This window comes from Jaculus jaculus, chromosome 12 (genome assembly GCF_020740685.1).
Source record: "Jaculus jaculus isolate mJacJac1 chromosome 12, mJacJac1.mat.Y.cur, whole genome shotgun sequence".
Classification (NCBI taxonomy): domain Eukaryota; kingdom Metazoa; phylum Chordata; class Mammalia; order Rodentia; family Dipodidae; genus Jaculus; species Jaculus jaculus.
Genome location: NC_059113.1, coordinates 71649889 through 71667606, shown reverse-complemented (window position 1 = coordinate 71667606; position 17718 = coordinate 71649889). Strand labels below are relative to the sequence as shown.

The following is a 17718-nucleotide window of genomic DNA, read 5'->3' as shown; positions in this document are numbered from 1 at the left end:
CACAGGAATAGAAGAGTTAGGCACTGACCAGGCAGTTTTAAACACCTCAGTATCAAACAACTGATGTGTTCAAATCCTTTTTTTCTGTTCTAAGCCTTACCTCCTGGTAGGAAAAATGTTTCTGATTATAATGCAGTATGATAGACCTCTACTTACTGGAAGTACCTTTATACAGATGTGGATGACCCAATAAAATCATTTCTATATCTACTTAATATATAAGATAATTTTGAAATAATTCATTTTAATTCTTGTTCCAACTGTCTTAACATATAGTTAAAATCCAATATTTAACAAAAGCTGTGCTTGTACTCTCAGATTCATAGAGCCCACAGACACATTTTGTGGTGACAGTCTAATGTCATATTTGGCTGGAATTTTGTGAGTTGCCCTCATAACTAAAGGGAAAATCATCTCCCTTTATGTGTTCTCATATATCAACTCCCCCAAATAAAAACAATAAAGGTCTACTTTATAGAATTGATCTAAAATAAAATAAGGACCAGTTATTGTCCTCTATATGATGTTACTTCTCCTAAAGTTTTCCCTTATATGAAGCATATATTCTTGAATTTTACTAGTAGGTGTTCCATTAATAAAGCCCTCTATTTAGTTATTAGTATAATGCTTATGGGATATGTTTATTATCACAGAATGATATTGAGATTCACAACATTACAATTTTGTTTTTATTTAATCTTTTTTATTTGTTAATATTTCCATCATCATTGTTTAAAGTGGGAACCAAAATGCACAGGGTACAAGAATACAAAATTCCATGGTTTTGGTAATCTCTTTCTTGTGCATTCTATACAGGAAGATCAATTTCTATGTGGAATAAAACAGATATTCATATCCAGTTGAGGTGGATAGGGCAAAGAAGTAAGACACCTTTTGGATCCTTCTTATTCACTTAAATGTAGGCTGTTTGTTGATAATTGTTGTCACGTGTGTGTGTGTGTGTATCTTTTTAAATAAGATAGTTTATATTAAGCTTTTCATGTATATTAATGGATTTTAAATTTTATGACTATAGAGATGTTATGTATTAGTATTTGAATTTACATTATAGTAAAATACATTAGCTCTCACTCTATTAGATCTAGCTATGATTCATTGCAAACATTTAAAAAATATTACAACTGCCTTTTTAATAATTGCTTATGATGAAGGTATTAAGGTTACACTATCACTATTTCACACAAAGCAGCATACATACATATATATGTATATGCAACTATCTGGACAAATATATCTAAATAAGGCTTTAAACTCTCTTATGGAATTTTAATATCAGCAGCTGAAAATACTGAGTCCTTTAGCATGTATGTATGTAATTATGACAAGGATGTAAGTGACTTTATCTAATACTTACAGAAGAGTGTTAGTGTTTCCATTTTAAATATGAATAAAATAAATCATAAAAATTGTAAGTACCTTGTAAAGAGTCAAAGACCAAGCAAGGAATGGAAACAAGATGACACACATGTACCTGAAGTGTCTGCCCAGCAAACAGCCAGAGGAGAGTGGAGCAGCTCCAAGGGTCATTTGGAATGATGCTCTGAAAATTGACTTGTACCACCTGTAAGCTCAGGGGACAAACTTGGGACATGGTGGAAAAACAAAAAAAAAAAAAAAAAAAAAAAAACTAGGAGTAATGCTAACTCTATACCATAGGTTCCTGGAGTATTTGGAATCTGCAATCACCATAGATATAATAAAATCTCTCACAATTGACATTTTAAAGCTAAAATAAATACTGTTGAGGTCTGTTTATGATCAGTATTTGGCCTAGAATTCTTGATTGCATACTTAGTTATGCTCAGTTTCAGTACCACAGAAGTGAATGTTCTGACTTGTATCAGTAGTCCTCTTGTGGGTTGCAATTAAGTACTACATTGAGCTAAACAATACCTTTGCACATTTGTGAATAAAAAAGGATATCTTGGGAAGGAGAGAATACAAGGGATAAACTGAGAGAGAGGATTACTTAATGAAATCCAGGTCCCAGAGGCAATGGGTGGGGAAAATGGAAAAGGCTTTAATCAATTTAATGATATTTCATTCTACTCACTAAATCTGTCTCTGTCTGTAGAATGGGAAAAGTGAGACTAGAACTTACCCCAAGAAACTAGCGAGGAAACAGTACAATGTCTAGCATTTATCACAGTGTTTTCTGTGTTAGTGATTACTACTTGATACTTTAGACACAAAAATAGGATATTGATTATCACATTAAATAAATATATCAATGCTCTATTTTTTAAAAAAAAATAAATTTATTTGTGTGAGGGAACATGCAGATGTCACGGGACACATTCCCCTCCTTTGGAACAAACTCTCTTTCCACCTCAAACAAACAGTTAAACTGCAAATGAAGGTCACACTAACTGTCCTGTGAGCTTTGGATTCTCTTGGTGCTACCTTCCATTGATGTGGGCTTCTAGAGATCACAGACACATGTGCCACTTTGTACCCAGCTTGGGAATGGGTACTAAGTATTTAAAGGCAGCCTGTCAGGCTTTGTAAGTAAGTACCTTGAACCACTGAGCCATCTTCCTAGTCCCAAATTCTATTTTAATTATTGCAAGTTTTTGTGTTTTCAACTCTTAGGATTGTTTTTTCCTCCATAAAAGTTAATTCAGTCCTAGTTTGAAATTAATAAGGCAAATATTTTGAGTCAAAATTCATCTTGATTATTCAATTGAAGAACAAATTGTGGTAGTTTGGATATATGCCCCCCAATATATTCAGTGTTTTGTTAGTATTGGATCTGCATCTTCCTGGCTGGAGGCAGTGTCACTGGGCAGAACATAAGGTGTGGTGGGGTTTGAGATTCCAATCCAAATATATGCAAAATGTACCTAGCTGGATTTCCTGAAGTGGGCTGTGCTGTGTGGCTTTTGACTTTTAGGCCTATGCTTCTCTCTTTCTCTCTCTCTCTCTCTCTCTCTCTCTCTCTCTCTCTCTGCTTGGACCTGTGAAGGTAGGCCATCTTCTTCTGCCATTATGGAACTTCCCCTGGATTTGTAAGCTTCAATAAATACCCGTTCTGGGCTAGAGAGATGGTTTAGTGGTTAAGTGCTTGCCTGTGAAGCCTAAAGACCCTGGTTCGAGGCTTGACTCCCCAGGACCCACGTTAGCCAGATGCACAAGGGAACGCACGTGTCTGGAGTTCATTTGCAGTGGCTGGAAGCTCTGAAGCACCCATTCTCTCTCTATCTGCCTCTTTCTCTGTCTGTCACTTTCAAATAAATAAATAAAAATAAACAAAAAATATATTTAAATACCCGTTCTTCCATAACTTTGCCTGGTCTGCAAGTTTATCTCAGTGAACCTGAAGGTGTCTGCTACACAAATGCAAGAAATTTAGTTCTGTGAAATCTCCCTTTGTGGGAGATACATAGAAATAGAAATGTAAAATGTTAAGAGAGATTTTAAGGATGATCTACCTGTTCGCAACATGTACTTTGTTCTTAGCTCTCTAATCTTCAGTGCTAAGACTAGCTAAGAAAACACTAACAAACACAGGTTTCTCCTTTGGAGTTCTAGAGTGTGGAAAACATGTGGAAAGCCACACAGTGAAGAACGAGTCACTTGACCAGCTTCATGTGGTCTCTTTCTTTGTAAATTTCATACTGTTATTGACACATTTTCTGACTTAGTAAGCAAACAGGAGAAAATGTGTTTATACAGGAAAACTTTTAACAGGTTGAAAGTCCTGTATTGACACCCAAAATTATCAAACTTCTCCAGATTTTCAAAAACATCAAGGAAAATCAATGATCCTGGCTTGTAAGGGTGACCCCATGTGTGATTCCACAGTTGCATGGGGCCCTTCCCAAGCCAAAGACCTTTCCAGAATCCATTCACCTCTTTGTTTCTTCCACTACCTCTATTATAACCATGTGGCATGTTCTCATTTTTATCTCACCTTAACCTCAAGAACAGACAGGAAGAATGCACAATTTCTGAAAATATTTTGACAATCTTCCTGCACTAGGAGATGTGGAGATAGGTCTCATCATCTTAATGTTTAAAGGAAAACCTCACAAAAGTTTGTTGCTATTTTCTAACTCTTTTAGTAAGATGAAACTCACTCCACATGTGAACTGTCTCCAGTATTCTTTTGTTTTTCCTATTGGGAAATAGGTTTAGCCTCACTTCACCCAACTGCAGATTCTGGTCCACAGATAACATCATTTTTCACAGTCACTGCCTCACCAGGCATAAAAACATAGGAGGGTCAGTGGGCATGTCCTCTAATGTCCAGTGATTCTCATTTCTACAGTATTCTTACCAGATAAGGCATATAAAAATCTTAAAACTTCATCTTGAAATCTTGCAAGTCATTAAAGATCTTCAACATTAGCATATCAAAGCATGAACTCATAATCAAACAGCCTATAAATTATATATGGTGAAATATGTAAGTTTACATATAGTGTGCTTTTATTAATAAATTTTAGAAGATTTGTTAATAAGTATTTTATGTGAATTAAATTATATTACTCACCTAATGTGGAATACTTCATGAATGTTGATATTGTATAATTATTACAAGAAGGAATTTGAAATCCAAAGAATTAAAGCAATTTTTACACTTTTATTGTACATCTAGCTTTACATACACAAAATGCCAATTATCAATTCTTACCAAAAAAAATTCCTCCCTGTTTGTAAAATTCAACTAACACTGTGATATTATTATCACTGGTATTTTCCACCAAACTCTTTCATTATTAACAAAATTTTATAAATTCTTCTAGGTGAAAATCAGGGTCATTCTCTTTAATTCATCTTCAAGAAAACCTGTAATGTATAATGATTAAGTCTTGTACTTACTGTGTGTCCATTTTCTTAAAGTTACATATAGTTATCTGGTCCTTGGACTATATGGCTGAAGGGTTACTGAGTGGAACACCTTAGAAATATGCACTATGATAATACAAACCTTAGCCTAAGGCTGGGCTCAGAGGACAAGACTGGAGATGAAGGTCAAAGATCAGGAGATTGTATAACTACATATAAACAAAAGGTCTACATTAATTTTGAATCCTTGGAGAAGATTGAGAACACCAGGGTCCAATGTGTGGCATAAAGGGATCTGATAATGATGGATTACATGGGCAGTGGTATAACAGGCCCAGAAGGCCCCATTTCATCTGTAATCATTTTTCAGAACCAGATGCAATCAGAAGAAGAGGAGGGATGTAATGACACACATTCAGAGCAGAGTGTGAGCTAATGAAAGGGACAGAGAATACAAATGACATAGAAGGTAAAGATCAGAAACCTGTAATTACAAAGGTTAGGAGAGTGCAGTGGACATTCAAATTACATGTCATATTGCAATTATGATCCAAAAGTCTAATACAATTATAATTCAGAAGATAAAGGATTTAAAAAAATTTAATTTATAAAATTATATCCATTATATATAAACATTCATATGTGTTTATGTGTAGATATGCATAGAAATAAAACTAAGTAAACATAAAATAAAAATGGGTCAATTTATAAAATTCATCTTATACTATTAGACTAAGTAGAAAAAAATATATATAGTAAAATAATTATATTTATAATCTTATTTATCTATTTTTCTACTTTATATTTATATATAAATAACAATTAAAATAATAAAATGTAATCAATATGCAAAACCAACAAATTATGTGAACATGCACACACACACACACACACACACACACACACGCACACACACACTGACAGTTTAGTCCTGCAGTTGTTTAATGAACCAGGGTAATCTTAAACATTAACAGAGTCCCACTTTTTAGGGGTTATTTATTTTAAGGGTTTTGTTTTGGGAACAAAGTCTCAATTAGCCCGTTCTGTCCTTGAACTTCTGATTCTTCTGTCTCCACTTCCATAGTGTTGGAATTACAAGCATGTGCTTTCATGGCTGGCTCCTGAACCACTGAACCACATGTTATATTCTACTTTTGGCTTTAGAGAGTGCAGGAGAGAGAGAGAGAGAATTGGTGCACCAGGGTCTCAGCTACTACAATCAACTTCCTGATGCTTGTGCCACCTCTTATGCATGTGCCACCTTGCACTTGCATCACCTTTGTGCATCTGGCTTATGTGGGATCTGGAGAGAGATTGAACATGGATCCTTAGGCTTCACAGGCAAGCGCCTTAACTAAGCCATCTCTCCAGCCCTATTCTTCTTTATTTTAGGAAGAAAGAGAGAGTGAGAGAGAGAGAGTTGGAATGCCAGGACCTCAGCTACTTCAATTCTACGCCAAATACTTGTGCTACCTATTGTGTATGTGTGACCTTGTGCTTGCCTCACTTTTTTCCATATTTTATTTATTTTTTCGAGAGAGAAAGAGTGAGAGAATGGGTATGCTAGGGCCTCCAGCCACTTCAAATAAACGTCAGATGCATGTACCCCCCTGTGTATCTGGTTTACATAGGTTCTGGAGAATTGAATCAGGAACTTTTGGCTTTGCAGATAAATGCCTTAGATGCTAAGCCATCACTCTAACCCAGTTCTTGCTTCACTTTTGTGTATCTGACTTACCTGGTATCTGGAGAGTCAAACATGGGTCCTTAGGCTTCACAGGCAAGCATCTAAACTGCTACAGCCCTCCAGCCTTATTCATGAATTTGGAAAATGACTGAACTGTCTTTCTGATTGGTGATTTTATAATCTCAAATATGTCAAAATGAAGTTTAAGAAACTTAGAATACGATTTTAAGTAGAAAAATGTTTTAGATAGATATTTATTAAGAGAATGCATATATATTAAACAAAATGAAGAGATTGACTAAAAGTTAAATTTCATGCAAATTACATCTTTATGCATCCCCTATAAATTAAACACACGTTCTCAATGAAAAAGTACTTAAAAGAAACAGAAGTTTTGCTTAACTAAAATCTGTGGCTTGGCAGCAAAATTAAATTAATTCCTGAAAATAATCATTGGTTTGTGACCCGTACCCAATACAGAATTTGGTTATAATACAAAGAGTATTTAAATTTAAATTTTATTTTAATTTTGACAATTTCATTCATATGAATTTAATGTGGTTTAATCACATTCGCTCACATTCCCCTTTATTAGTCCTCTCCCATTCCTGCTAGTTTCTTTCTTCTTCTCCACTACCTACCCTTTACTTTCATTTGTTTTTTGTTATTGTTGTTGTTTGTTTTTTTGTGACCACTGGAGATAAATTAGGGCTGTTTGCATGAGCATAGGTAGTAAGTTTTATCCAAAAGTATGAAGACATAGCAGTAGCTACACCACTGAAAGCTGTGACTCCTGCTAGCGACCACCTTTACCAATAGCTCCTCTAGGATAATTTTTCAAAGGAAGCAAACTATCCTCTGAGAATGTGCTGAAGCTCAGCCTGTCCAAGTTGACACTGAAGGTTTGGGGTTATCTTCACATTGGAATTACAATAAAAAACCCAAAAAACTTAAAACAAAAAGTATGGACTATTTTAAATGTGACAACATCGAGTAATTTGTAATACTGGAAGTTGACATTTCAAAGTTATAGTTTATTTATATACACAGATTTATATCTTATATGAAGTGAATAAATAACAAAGTGAAACATGTTATCAAATTTTAATTTTATGGCACCTAGGGAAGATCTAGGTCTTAGTCAATGGTATTTTTTAAATTAAACTTTTCGTGTTGCAATGTGTGTGGGTGGGGCAGGGGCGAACCAGGGCCTCCTGCTGTTGCTCGCTCACACCAGGCTCTTGTAGCACTTTTGTTTACAGCTTACATGGGAGGTTTGGGAAGTTAAGTGGTGCTGGCAATGCAAATAAGCACCTTTCACCACTAGGTCATCTTCCAAGCCTCAATTTTTTTCTTTGATGTTCTTAATTCCATGAAAATAAAATTCTATGTAAGAATTTTTACTGCTAAATAGTAGGTGATTCAAAAGCCAATATTTAAATAAATGAATCATAATATCTATACCAATGGTAGGCATGCTACAAAGACTTAATAGAAACAGAAAGAACTAAAACAGTCCTTGAATGGGAAGTTCTAGATTGGAGAGAGAGCCTAGTGGTTAAGGTGCTTGCCTGTAAAGCGTAAGGTTTAATTCCCCAGTACCCATATAAGCCAATTGCACAAGGTGGTGCATATGTCTAGAGTTTGTTTGCAGTGGCTAGAGGTCCTGGCATGCCATTCTCTCATTCTATCTCTGTCTCTGCCTCTCTCTCCTCTCCTCTCCCCCCCCCTCCCCTTTCCCTTTCTCTCTATCTTTCCCTTTTTCTAAAATAAACAGATGAAATACAGAAAGGGAAGTTCTTTCTGAGACTAAAACTCCCATGGCAATAACCAAATGGCTTTTGCTGCCAATGCAAATAAGCTATGTGCAATTCATTTCTGGTAGCTGATGGTAATTCAACATTTGTCTGGTATATGGGATCATTGGTGTTGTTTTCATTATTTAACAACTTCATCATGGTATACAAGGAAATCTTTCACACACAATTATGTCAACAACATGCAGTCTTTCTGGAACATTTAAGTACCGCTCTTGAGATGAAAAAGTCACATAATTCTAATCTCTCTTTTGGTAACAGAAGCATTTATAAGATAATGATCCCCCCTTCAACTAACTAATATGACAAAACCCAGTATTAACTCAAAGTCATCATATACTCACCAAGAAAATAATGCATATGATTAATCATTTTAGCTTTTTAACATTAATGTTTGCAAAGGCATCACATTTCCCCTCTATTAAAAAGCAATTTTCATACTGCCTGAGAAAGCAGTTTTCCCTTTTTCAGTTTGATGATAAATGCCCTTAATTAGAAATGCTGATAACTGACCTCTCCCTGCATATCTATTAATAACACGAACACACAGACAGACAGCCCATAGCTAAGCTTTTTGGCTGAATCTACAGTCAGCCTAGCTCTCTATTTCTTAGTGTGCTAAACTGTCAATAGACAGATTAGGGCTGGAGAGATGGCTTAGTGGTTAAGCGCTTGCCTGTGAAGCCTAAGGACCCCGGTTCGAGGCTCGGTTCCCCAGGTCCCACGTTAGCCAGATGCACAAGGGGGCGCACACATCTGGAGTTCGTTTGCAGTGGCTGGAAGCCCTGGCTCGCCCATTCTCTCTCTCTCCTTCTACCTGTCTTTCTCTCTGTCTGTCACTCTCAAATAAATAAATAAAAATTAAAAAAAATAGACAGATTAAAGGATAATTTATTTTATTTCTTAATGGATTAATATATCTCCACATATTACATGAAAACATACACACAGTCCTATTGGTGTGTTTATGTGTATACATAAATTATAGCATGAAGACTAAATAATATAATTTACATTATTTAACCACTGCTTTGTAATACAACAATATTAATCCTTAGAGAAGAAACTCATAACAACTTATAAAAACCAGAATATGATGAAAAAAACTAATATGTGGGAGAACTGTGAGCACTGATGAATAAATTGTAACCTGATGTAACTAAATGGGCTATTATACGATTAAATGAGGTCATGCAGTATAATTTTTAGACCTTAGAAGCACTCTGTCTACAGAATGAATATTTGCCAAGAATTTATGGTTTCTTAAGCCATACTTTTAATTGAATGTCTTCTATAAGAACTAAACTTTTATATCTAAATCTAAACTTTTATTTCTTTTATATTTATTTTCATGTCACTGGCAATCATTATATATCCAATATAATGTATCCAAAAATAATTCTTCACAATCTGTCCTAAAACAATATTTATTGTTATCATTTAAAAGTTGCTTGCTGAGCTGGCTAGATGACTCAGTGGTTAAAGGCCCCTGCTTGCAAAGCCTTTCTACCCAGGTTGAATTCCCCAGTACCAACCTAAAGCCAGATGCAAAAGTGGCACAGGGGACTGGAGTTTGTTTCCAGTGGCAGGAGGCCCTATGCACCTATCTCTCTCAATTTCTCATTCTCTCTCTCTCAAATAAATAAATATAAATTTTTAAGTTCCTTGGCCAATATCTTTGGACTCCTGCTAGATTTTTCTTGTTTCCTAGTTCCTGCTCCCTATACCTTAGCCTTTGAAGAGGACAGATTTGCTAAACATTGTTGTGATGAGGTTCAGAACACACTACCCCAAAATATGGCTTTTTAGCACAATGGACTCAAACAAGAAGTAATGTGGGAAATGACAAGAGTAAATAGGACCCTATAACTTTCTCCTCTGAGAACGTCCATCGTCCCCAGAGAGAGCCTCACACAGGCTGGCTGTTCGTATGGCTCACTCATATCAGGTCATGCCCCTTTTCCTACTATTCTGCTTTCTTTCTTTTCCTTCTATTCACCACTTTCCATTCTTGTCAGGCCTAGTATAAATAGTCTCAGGCTTAACTGTTTCTTCGCCACTAACAATCCTTTGCAAGCTCAGACCAGATCCCTTGCCGAACCAGGAGTTCACATATTCATTAAACTAGCTAGCCAGCTTGCCCTATGCTTATTTAACTTTATCATACTTGGTGTCTAGTTGATCATATTTGTTTATCTGCCTTTCTGGCTATAATTCAAGCTTGTAAACAAAAAGCTTCAGTACTTCACAATAGCTTCACTAATGCTTCTGTAGCAATTGGGCCAGCTGGAAGAGAAGACTCCTTCCATAAAGTTTCTGATAAATCAGTGTGACACAGCCTCTGAGTCTCTCTACCCCACTGTGGTGCATAATCCCAGGAGGAATAATAGCAAGCATGCTGTCACACAGGCACAGGACTCATACTTTTAATTAATTAAACATAAAATGCAATGCTTACTTGATTTGTCTGTGTAACAATTTAATTCTATGCAAATAAAATGAACTAAAATTATTAACCTTGTTCTTTTATGCATGTGTTGTTATGTGTGCATGCATGTTGATGTGTATTTGGGTACACATGCCTATGCAAGTGTATGCACATGCAAAGGCCAGAGGTCAATGTTAAAATGTTAAGGTTTTGTTTTCATCATTCACTCTCTACTTCAGTCTTTGAGAAAGCTTTCTTGTTGAATCTAGAATTCACTAATTTGATGAGCCTAGCACCCCACTGAGTATAAATGACTCCCTGTCTTTGCCTCTCCAGAGCTGGGGTTACAGGCACTTACCACCATACCCAACATTTTATGTGGGTGATCAGGATGCAAACGTAGGTCCTCATGCTTACATGGGCAGCCCTTTTCCTACTGAGCCACCTCCTCAGCCTGTTTTGTTTTTAGCAAGGTAATGTTCAGCCTTACACATATGCAATGGGATGGGTGCAGTTTATTTGGAGCAGACAGGAATAGCAAGAGTGTTTCCAGATGTGCTATCCTAGAGATATGCAGTCAGTAAATAAAACACAATGAGAGTTGGAATTCTAATGTTCTCTCACAACAAATTCAAAGATTTAGAGTCTGCATGACTAGAAAGCAACCACCTCTATTCCTGCCATATTGCCACAGTTGGCCTGCTTTGAGGCTGCCAGCAAATAAGAGTTTAACAGAGCAAAGGCAGAGTGATTTGTAATATAAGAAATAAAAATGTCAAACATTTTTTTTCTGAAGAACACTGACATTTTCCTGATCCTCAAACACTACAGATTTGAGAGCAACGTGGCATCTGAGATTTGAATGCTGCTATGTTTTCCTGAATTTCTCATGTCATTTTCTATTTTGACTATTAAATCATAGGCCCAAATATGTTTCTTAAGTCCCATGTATGAGAGTTCATCTCAGAAAATATGACTGAACTGTAGATTGTTAAATGTGATAACCCATGCCCATGCTGCTCCAAAGTATGGTGATGCATGTCACTAGAAGGCTGTGCAGGAATTCACTGAACACCAGACCACAGTTGTCCGGGAGAGTCAGTAAATTTAATTATTGTCTAGGCTGGCTTTCCTCATGACTCCTGAAATGCTTGTCAGACTCTCATGGAATATTTTGCCATTTGGGATCCCAAGGATTTCAGTCTGTTTCAGGGGAATCTGAAAAATGGTTGTCCTAGAGACCTGGGCTCTTGTCAAGGTACCATGAATTCTTCAATTTCCTGGACTGCCAAAATGCTGTACCTGAAGCAGCAGTACAATGAAAATTCACTCATCTCCCCAAGTGTTCTTCAGCATCATTGTGAAACTCAACGAAAATTCACTCATCTCCCTAGTGTTCTTCAGCACAATTGTGAAACTCAACGAAAATTCACTCATCTCCCCAAGTGTTCTTCAGCACCATTGTGAAACTCAACGAAAATTCACTCATCTCCCCAAGTGTTCTTCAGCACCATTGTGAAACTCAACGAAAATTCACTCATCTCCCCAAGTGTTCTTCAGCACCATTGTGAAACTCAATGAAAATTCACTCATCTCCCCAAGTGTTCTTCAGCATCATTGTGAAACTCAACGAAAATTCACTCATCTCCCTAGTGTTCTTCAGCACCATTGTGAAACTCAACGAAAATTCACTCATCTCCCCAAGTGTTCTTCAGCACCATTGTGAAACTCAACGAAAATTCACTCATCTCCCCAAGTGTTCTTCAGCACCATTGTGAAACTCAACGAAAATTCACTCATCTCCCAAAGTGTTCTTCAGCACCATTGTGAAACTCAACGAAAATTCACTCATCTCCCCAAGTGCTCTTCAGCACCATTGTGAAACTCAACGAAAATTCACTCATCTCCCCAAGTGTTCTTCAGCATCATTGTGAAACTCAACGAAAATTCACTCATCTCCCCAAGTTTTCTTCAGCATCATTGTATAACTCAGGGTGCACCTCCCAATACTTGAATTGTGCCAATAATATTAACTGTCACTGTCTTTTTTGGTATTTTTCTTCTTTTCTGCAACAAGTTCTCACTCTATAGATACAGGTTGGCCTAGAACTTGTTAGGTAAACCAGGCTGGACTCAAACTTACAGGGATCTTGTCTTGACACGAAGTGTGTGGATTCAGGATATATGGCAACATGTACAACTTTCACAGTCCTTAATTCAAATGATTTTATGACTCATAAGTTGTCTATATCAATATTGAGTAGGAATTGACACCCTGGGTCTCCACATCCTTATTAATAACATTTCTTCATAGACAATAGAATCAAGTGCTTATTATTACTTCTGATCTGAAGAACTGGCTTGGGAGATGGCTTTGTGGTTAAGAATGCTTGCTGCTTAAGCAAGAGGGCCTCTCAGACCAGAAACTACTAAGTTCAACTCCCCAAACTCACATTAAAAAGCTGGACATGGCCATGTATATCTATAAGCCCCAGTCCTGGGGTGGGAGGAAAACACAGAATCATGGGGCTTGCTGACAAAAATATGCTCTGGGTTGAATGAGAGTCCTCAGCTCAAGGAAATACACAGATGAGTGATAAGAAAGGGATACCCTATGATCTCCTGGGGCCTTGCTGTGGGTAATGTGCTCACCCCCTCCACACACACAGTGTCAAAATGTTCTGCAGGACCAAGAAGGGTTGCATAAGGAATTTCATCATCTGCGTCCATGGAGTCAAGTCTTGACTTCTTATTAAAGTCTCCTGACAAGCTGACTGAGCCATGTCTATGAGAAGGGAATACTTTCAGCAGTATTATTTAAATTCTTCTTTGTTCTTCCTAACCAGACATTCCTCTTGTGTTGTCATTCTGATGACTAAAAGATAAAAATTGCCAGTGAGCCCACAGAATCCCCTGTAGCCATAATATGGATGAAGGTAGAGTTATTAAATGTGTAGCGCTTTAGAATGGTTAAAACACTTGCTATATAATAATACTCTGTAAATTTCAAAATTAATCATACACAAAATAAATACCCAAGGTAGCAATATATAAGATATAGTACAATAAAATAAATTTCTACATAATATCATTAAAGTGAGTATTTTTAAAATTTAGTTCATACATCTCAGAACAGGACATTTTTTAAGTTTTTGAAATAATTATAGTCTGTGGATCGCAATTATTATTTAAGTCATTTTATATATTATGGCATAGGAACTGACTGAGCAATTACAGCTAATGATAAGAGCTGTGCATTTACTATTATGTCATTTTAAAGAGGAATGTGCTAAAGTTCAAAACATGATGTAATTCACCTGTATCATAAAGAAATGGTAAAAGGATAAGAACTGAAATAAATAAAAAAAATAAAAAAAAGAAATAAAGTAATTCCATTATTATTTTATGCTATTACTGTGGTTGTGTATTTATCAAATTAGTTCAAAGTATTTGTTTTTGCAAATCTTCCTTTACAGTGACATCTTCAGTATACTCTATACAATGAAGTAAGCCTCATTCTGATTTTATTTACTGAGAAAGTTATTTAATATTCTGAGCAGAGATAAATTTTTTATTAAAGAAATAAAAACATTTAAGTCTTTGGTCATTAAAATGATAAGAAGAAAATCGTGTGTAGAAATGTGTTAAGGGTCTGTAAAATTTTACATACTGCTTGACTCAGATTGCTATGAAAACAAACAAATAACAAGACACTGAAATTCCTTGTTCTTTTTATTTTTACAAGGTTCAAGAGAATTTATTAGATAAAAAGCAGGAAAGAAAAAGAAGTACAGAGAGCTCCTGCCATGTGAAAGGCAGGGGTGTTGGTAGGGAGCCCCTGTAGGAGTGTGGATTCCCCACATCAGCCCAGCCAGGCTGAGATGAGGGGGCTTTGCAGAGAAGGGACCTGGAAGTTCAAGAAAAGTGAAACCTTCTCATGTTATTTTCAATACACAATTATAGTGAGCTTTTCAATGACCACTAAATTTCAATCAATTCTTACTTTAATAATTGAAACTATTTTCACTTGCTCATGAAAAAGTGATTGGAAAATGAGCAGTTATTAGACATACCCAAGTCAGCTGCTGTGATGGTCAGGACAAAGTGTTCCCTAGTCTCCCGGTCCAAACTCTGTGTCACTTGAAGCTCTCCACTGGCTGTGAGGGTAAAAGCAGCATCCTCATTACCACCAACCAGAACATAAGAGAGTTTGCTGTTCAATCCTTGATCGTCATCTCTGGCTACCACCTACAGGACAGTAAAAACCATGTCAGTGGGGTGAGAAAACCTAACACAGGACATGCTATGAAAACAAATGGACCAACTGAAAGAAGGTAGGAAGCCATCTAACAGTGTGTCAACGATACAGTTTCAAGTTAAAAATATAAAAGTAGGACTGGAGAAATGGCTTAGCAGTTAAGGTGTTTACCTGCAAAGCCAAAGGACTCCAGTTTGATACCCCAGGACCCACGTAAGCCAGATGCACAAGGTAGCACATGCGTCTGGAGTCTGTTTGCAGTGACTGGAGGCCCTGTCGTACCCATTCTCAATCTCTCTCTCTCTCTGCTTATTTCTCTCTCTATATCAAATAAATAAATAAATATTGTTGCATACCCATACTATTATAAAACTATGCTTAAAACAAATGCATTAGCATTTCTGAAAGGCTAACCCAATTTTTAAAATTTAATCATACATATATATAGTATATAAATATATATATTAGTATTATATATATGTATACACACAGACACACACACATACACACATATATATGTATGTATACATATACATATACATATACATATATATATATATATATATTATATACTATATATAGAGAGAGATAGATAACAAGTTATTCCGTTTCATCCCGTCGAGCCTGCTCAAGGGTTCTGGTATTCACTGTGGGGTCATGAAGGCTTCAGTCACTGCCTATGAGGTAGCAGAGGATCATGCCTCAGGGTATTCCTATGCACTCTGTGCCTCTTACAATCCTTCCACCACCTCTTCTGCAATGTTCCGTGAGCCATCTACTGCAAAATTTTAACATTGGCTTAATTGTAAAGAGGAAATAAAAAATGATAGCTGGGACAAACTTTTCCAAGATTTACATCAATGTGTTATGCACTAATTTTACCTTCTTAAGGAAGAATAATTTAAATATGTACAAATGCATAAGTGATTGAATTTTCATATGTTAATCTATGAGGAAGTTACTGCCTCAGATGTAATGTTATAAACATCCCTTTCCAAGCTTTTCCTTGTCTGCATTTGAGTTTTCATCCATGAAAATGGAGAGAGGATGGAAGAAATCATGCAGACATTTCAGTAGAGGCTTTGACTTCTGGTGAGAAAATAAATTATCCAATATAAATACACTGACCTGAAGAATGGTCCTGGGCAGTGTCCCTAAGTTCTCAGGGACACTCACAGAATATGGAGACAGTTCAAATATGGGAACAAAGTCGTTCATATCTAGCAAAGCAATGCTGACAGTACAGGCATCCATTCTGGGGCTGCTGCCCCGATCCGTGGCCTGGACCCTTAACATGTAAGCAGGAGTCTTCTCTCTATCCAGAGGTTTAGCCACCGTGATAGCCCCCATGACTGAGTCAATTCTGAAGTCCTGCTGGGCATTACCATCAATTATGCCATAGCGAACCTGTCCATTTGTGCCTTCATCTTCATCTGCTGCAAACACTTGTATGATATCTGTTCCTGTAAGCGTGTTCTCACTAATCTCCACCTTATATAGAGATTGTGCAAAAATGGGACTGTTGTCATTGATGTCAAGGACCATAACAACAACCTCTGTGGATGCAGACAGGGATGGCTGACCTTTGTCGGTGGCCACCACTGTCAGAGTATAATTAGAAACGTGCTCTCTGTCCAGTTCTCCAGTGAGCCGCACCTCACCATCAATGGTTCCAATACTAAATTTGTTTTCCAGAAGGTTCAAAAGGGTGTATTCAATATAGCTGTTTGGGCCGCTGTCTGGGTCGGTTGCTTGAGCCTTGAAAACAACAGTATCAACAGGTGTGTTTTCTGGAACATACGTCAATTTTGGAGAAAGAAACATGGGAGGGTTATCATTAACGTCCAGCAGAATGATGGTGACTTGAGCAGTACTTGTAAACCTGGATGTTGGTGGTGGTGGCAAGTCATGGGCCTGAACAACCAGGTTGTAGAAAGACTGGCTTTCCCGGTCCAACGCTTTGAGGACTTTGAGTACACCATGCTTATCCACAGTGAACTGCCCAAGACTGTCACCTGAGCTGATGCTATAAGCCAACTCAGAGTTGATACCTGAAAATGTAGGGGGAAATGAAAATTTACTGAGATGTTTAATTTTATGTATCCATCTGGCAAGATTTAGAATCACCATGGGAAAAAATCTCTGGCCCTATTTTTGAGGAAGATTATAGATTGGATTAATGGAGGTGAAAATACCTACTTTATCTGTGAGTTCTACCATGCATGGGCTTGAATACTAGACTGCATAATAAGAAAGTCAGCTGAGCAGCAGCATTCATCTCTGCTTCAACACTATGGACTGAATGCGACCAGCTGCTTCATGCTCCTGCCAACATGCCTTCCTTACCATGATGGACTGCAGCCTTAGAAAGTATACGCTGAAGTAAACCCCTCCTCCCAAAACTGTTCTTGCAAGGTACCTGTTGCAGTAATGAGACAATAACTAACACCCTGTAATATGTGTTGAGAGCAAATTAAGCTGCACTATATTGTTTGACATGAAATACTAGGTAATTTGATGTATCTTATACCCTAATGAGATTTTAAGTGATTTCAAATGGACCATTATGTATGATTTATCTGCAGTTAAATATTTTTAGTAATTAGCACATGTATATCACTCTTTTTATGTTAGCTTTTTATCTGAAAGATATTTACAGTCTGGTGAGGAAATGTCTATATACTGTGTGCTATTTACTACAATGTTGAAATGTTAA

General features: G+C 36.8%; 1 protein-coding gene across 1 annotated transcript in view; it reads right to left on the bottom strand.

The window, feature by feature from the left end:
* Fat4 (FAT atypical cadherin 4) overlaps positions 1 to 17718 on the bottom strand; it is a 184065-nt gene that overhangs the window by 58605 nt on the left and 107742 nt on the right. The window contains exons 6-7 of the mRNA XM_045131880.1: positions 16131 to 17053; positions 14818 to 14992 (exon numbers count right to left, since the gene is read on the bottom strand). Coding sequence (XP_044987815.1) covers positions 14818 to 14992; positions 16131 to 17053 — 1098 coding nt within the window. The remainder of the gene's footprint in view (positions 1 to 14817; positions 14993 to 16130; positions 17054 to 17718) is intronic.